The 4,120-nt window shown below is 19.8% G+C and overlaps 1 protein-coding gene across 1 annotated transcript, besides 1 other annotated feature; it reads right to left on the reverse strand.

Annotated features, from left to right (window-relative positions):
* Positions 1–1,620: 1,620 nt before the first annotated feature.
* Positions 1,621–2,235, reverse strand: EHI_191400 (uncharacterized protein; the record flags this gene model as incomplete). Its single annotated transcript, XM_001913989.1, has 1 exon — positions 1,621–2,235. The coding sequence occupies one exon, from the start codon at positions 2,233–2,235 to the stop codon at positions 1,621–1,623; it is 615 nt and encodes a 204-aa protein (XP_001914024.1).
* Positions 2,236–2,584: 349 nt separating this feature from the next.
* Positions 2,585–4,120: a repeat region.

Consider the following 4,120-nt stretch of genomic DNA (forward strand, 5'->3'; position numbering starts at 1 on the left):
CTATTTCTTTCTTCTATTATTTATCAATTTTATATTCATTTATTCTTTCTTTTTATTTCTTTTTTATTAATTCTTGAGTATTGTATATTTCTTTATTATTTCATTTGTGTATTATCAAAATATATGTTTTATTGAATTTATGTTGAACAAAATATTGAATAATTCAATATTTTCATTCTTAATTATTTATTATTTATTCTGAAATGTTGTGTATATTTATTATATTAAATGAATATGATGAATAAATATCAATATTATTGTTTATTTGATTTTAAAAAATAATAAATGAATATGAAATAATAAATGAAATAAAATAATGAAATAAAATAATGAAGACAATGAAATGATAATGAAATAAAATAATCTAATATTGAACAAATCAAATAAAGAATATATTGAATATATCATTATTGTTACATTATTATTTATTATTTCAATTATTAAATATTAATAAATTATTATTCATGATTATTTAATTGATTGATATTTTATAATTTCATTTTCATTTTATTTAATAAATGAAATATAAATGAATGAATAATAATTTAATATATGAAATAATAAAAAGAAAAGAAAGATAAATAATAAAGAAATATGATGTATTTAATATATAATATAATTTATTATCAAATATAATAATAATATCAAATGATGATTTATTTTTATTTCAAAATATTTTGCATCCATAAAAATGTTGCTAAATATTTTGCATCATTAAATTTTGCGCTTTTTTATTGCACTTTTTTTATTTGTTTCAATAAAATTTGCATCCTTTATTTTTTCATTCTTTTCTTCTTTTATCATCTCTTTTGTTTTATTACATTTTATCTTCTTTCTTTTTATATTCTCTCCTTTCTAATTTTATTCTTTCTTCATCATATCAAACTTCTTACTTTCTTTTTATTCTTTTATATCATTCATTCTCTTCTTTTTCAATTATTTGCTTTTTTTTTCGTTGCCCATTTTAAACAAAAGAGAAAGAGAATCATATGATTATGTCTATAAAAAATTATATTCAATGAGAACATCAAAAATAGAATTAAATTGTTTTCGTTTTATCAACAAAAAACACATTAAATAAGTAATAACACACTAATAAAAACAAATGTTGATTAACAATAACATCTCATTCAAATTCAAATAAAACATAATAAATATTATCAAAATGTGAAAATAAAACATATGTTGTAACAATTTACCATGAAGATAAAATAGAAATTAAGATTATTTATAAAATATTCAAATACAAAAAATTTCAAGGAAAATAAAAACAATAATATAAGGAACATATCATAAAATAAAACCACAAAATATGGTATTGATGATTAATGCATAAAAAATATAAATTAACTAAAAGAAATGAATATTAATATTGAATAACTCAAATGACTTTTATTAGATTTAGTAAAAATATTTAATATTTCAACCAAAATCAACAAATCAATTTTTGAATAATCTAATTCACAGATACTGAAAATATTGTTATTTAAATAATATTGTGAAACTATCAAAAAAATTATAATTGAACATTTTCAATATAATAAACATCTAAATGAAAAATACATATATGAAATATTTTTAATAAAGAAAATAATAAATTCAAATAAAAATTAAATTTTTTTAAAGAATTAATGCAAAAATAGCAAAAACAACAAATAATATCATTGTTGAAACTGTTCCACATTGTTGAAGTGTATCATCATTACATATATCACATTCCCATTCTTTTTCATGTGTTAGTCTTTCTTCAGTATTACATTTATTATTTGGATATTCATTTAAATACATCCATCCATTGTCAACTTCATAATTACAATACTTATCAGAACATTTATAACATTTGTCTGTATAATATAATCTCATTGTATTATCAGGATGAGTACAATTTTCATCATCATCAATTCCAATAAATCCAATATGTTTTGGTGCTTTTTTAATTTCAACAGTATTGTCTTCATCAATATCACAAATACTTTTAATTTCTTGACTATCAAAATTATGTGTTTCACTTTCTTTATTACCTGAACATGTTGATGAACCTTCATAATAATTAACAGTAATTTTATCACCATCACGTTCAAATTCTACTGATTCAGTCTCATCAATATAATAGCACAACCCAAAATCAAATGCTATAAACATTGCAGGATCATCATCAACACTTTTTTGATATTCACAGACTAATGATTTTGATAAAACAACACTAATAAATAGAATGAAACATAACAATGTCATTTCTTTATTTCTTAAATTTATTTCTTAGTTTTTCCTTTAAATATTCTTTATTTTCTACCCTATTCATCATTTAAATCGCTTTTATTCCTTTTTTGTATTTTTTTCTTCATTTTTACTTCCAATATATTCTTCACTCTTTCTTTTTTTTAAATTACTCAAAATTATTATTATTTCTTTTTGAATAATATCTCTTTCTTTATCTTCTTATTTGAAATATTCCTCATTTTACTTATAGAATATGAATTTTTCATTTAAATTTAGTTCATTCCAAATTTTTTATAATTATTTTTTAAGTTTTAATGTAATTAATATTCATTTTAATTTCATTTCGGTGTTTTAACCAAATTACAAAAAGGTCAATTAATAGATATATCCTCAATTGGATTTTATGATTATTGAGAAGTGTTTATTTCAATTTCTTCAATATGCTCTATTGGTGTTATTGAGTTTATTTCTAACACACTCGCATTATGTTGTTCTTCTAATGTGCTGCAAGAATTGAATGTGTAAAACATTAAGTCTTTCATATTTTTGATAATGATTGTTCTTAGGATTTTGGAAAAGTCTAATTGTAATTTCAGTGATTGTAATCTTCTTACTGATTCTTTATGTATTAATCCATTTATTGATAATATAACAGGTATTATTTCTGCATATATTAATTCTCTATTATTTCTTATTTTCTCTTGTAATTCTTTGTATTTATTTATTTCATGAATGTAATTGAACTCTATATTATTATTTTGACATATAGCTACATCTATAATATATCATTTCTTTTCTGTAATATTTTTTAATATGTATTTAGTTTTCTAGTATGGAAAGAACTATCATTAACCAATAAATCTTTATTGTAAGTTATGACTATTTCATCATTATTAATAAATTTAGGAGGATTATTAAAATCAATAGCATCAAATTCATTAAAATGTGTAATTAATAAATGTTTATATATTTGTTTAAACATAATCATGTTTTGATATTTGATTCTTTTTCATTACAGGACATCCTAACAATATATGAAGAATAGATGCGATAGTGTTATGACAATGTTTACAATATTTAAAATCATCATTTTTGAGTAATTTTGATTTAATACTTCCTGTCATACTTACAAATTCTTGCATCTTTACTATTTGGAGGAATGCATTTCTTTTTATATTTAATGACTTCCATGTGGCTACTGTTAATTTCTTATTATTGAAAGTGCCATTTGTACATCTTATATTCACCACATTTCTTTTCTTTCAATTCATTTAAATATCTTTCATTTAATTCATTATTTACACATTCAAATATTTTCTTTACATCATGTTTTCTTTCATTTAATTCTATTATCTCAATTAATTCATTAAAATTAATCTTTTTACCAAATGTTTTCTTCATTCTTTTATTTATTCCATTTGGATTTTCTTTTATTATTTCTATCATTTCTCATATTCCTGTGTTTGATATTTATATTTTAAATATATTCTTATTAATTCTTTACCACATTCATCTCTTGTTGACATTAATCACATTCATATTTCATTTATTTTAACATATAATCTACTTTTTGGAATATTTCTACTGTATAATTGGAGTTGTATTAATGCTTTTCTTATTTGTTTATCTATACCCTCAAACTATCCTAGTTTATATTTGACAATACTAAATCAATATCTTAATTTGGAGATTATGTCGCTATTAATCTTTTTTATTGTATTGATGCTGGTGTATTTCATAGTATTTAATGATGATAGAATAGAAGATACATCATTTAATATTCTTGTACAGTATTTGTTGATGTTTACTTTATCTCATATTTCAATACAAAGATATTTATAATGATTATCATTAGTTACTCTTTGTAGTTCTGATAATTCACCATTTATTTGAATATTGA

Source organism: Entamoeba histolytica, genomic scaffold (assembly GCF_000208925.1).
Source record: "Entamoeba histolytica HM-1:IMSS scf_1104750519175 genomic scaffold, whole genome shotgun sequence".
In the NCBI taxonomy this organism is placed as follows: domain Eukaryota; phylum Evosea; order Mastigamoebida; family Endamoebidae; genus Entamoeba; species Entamoeba histolytica.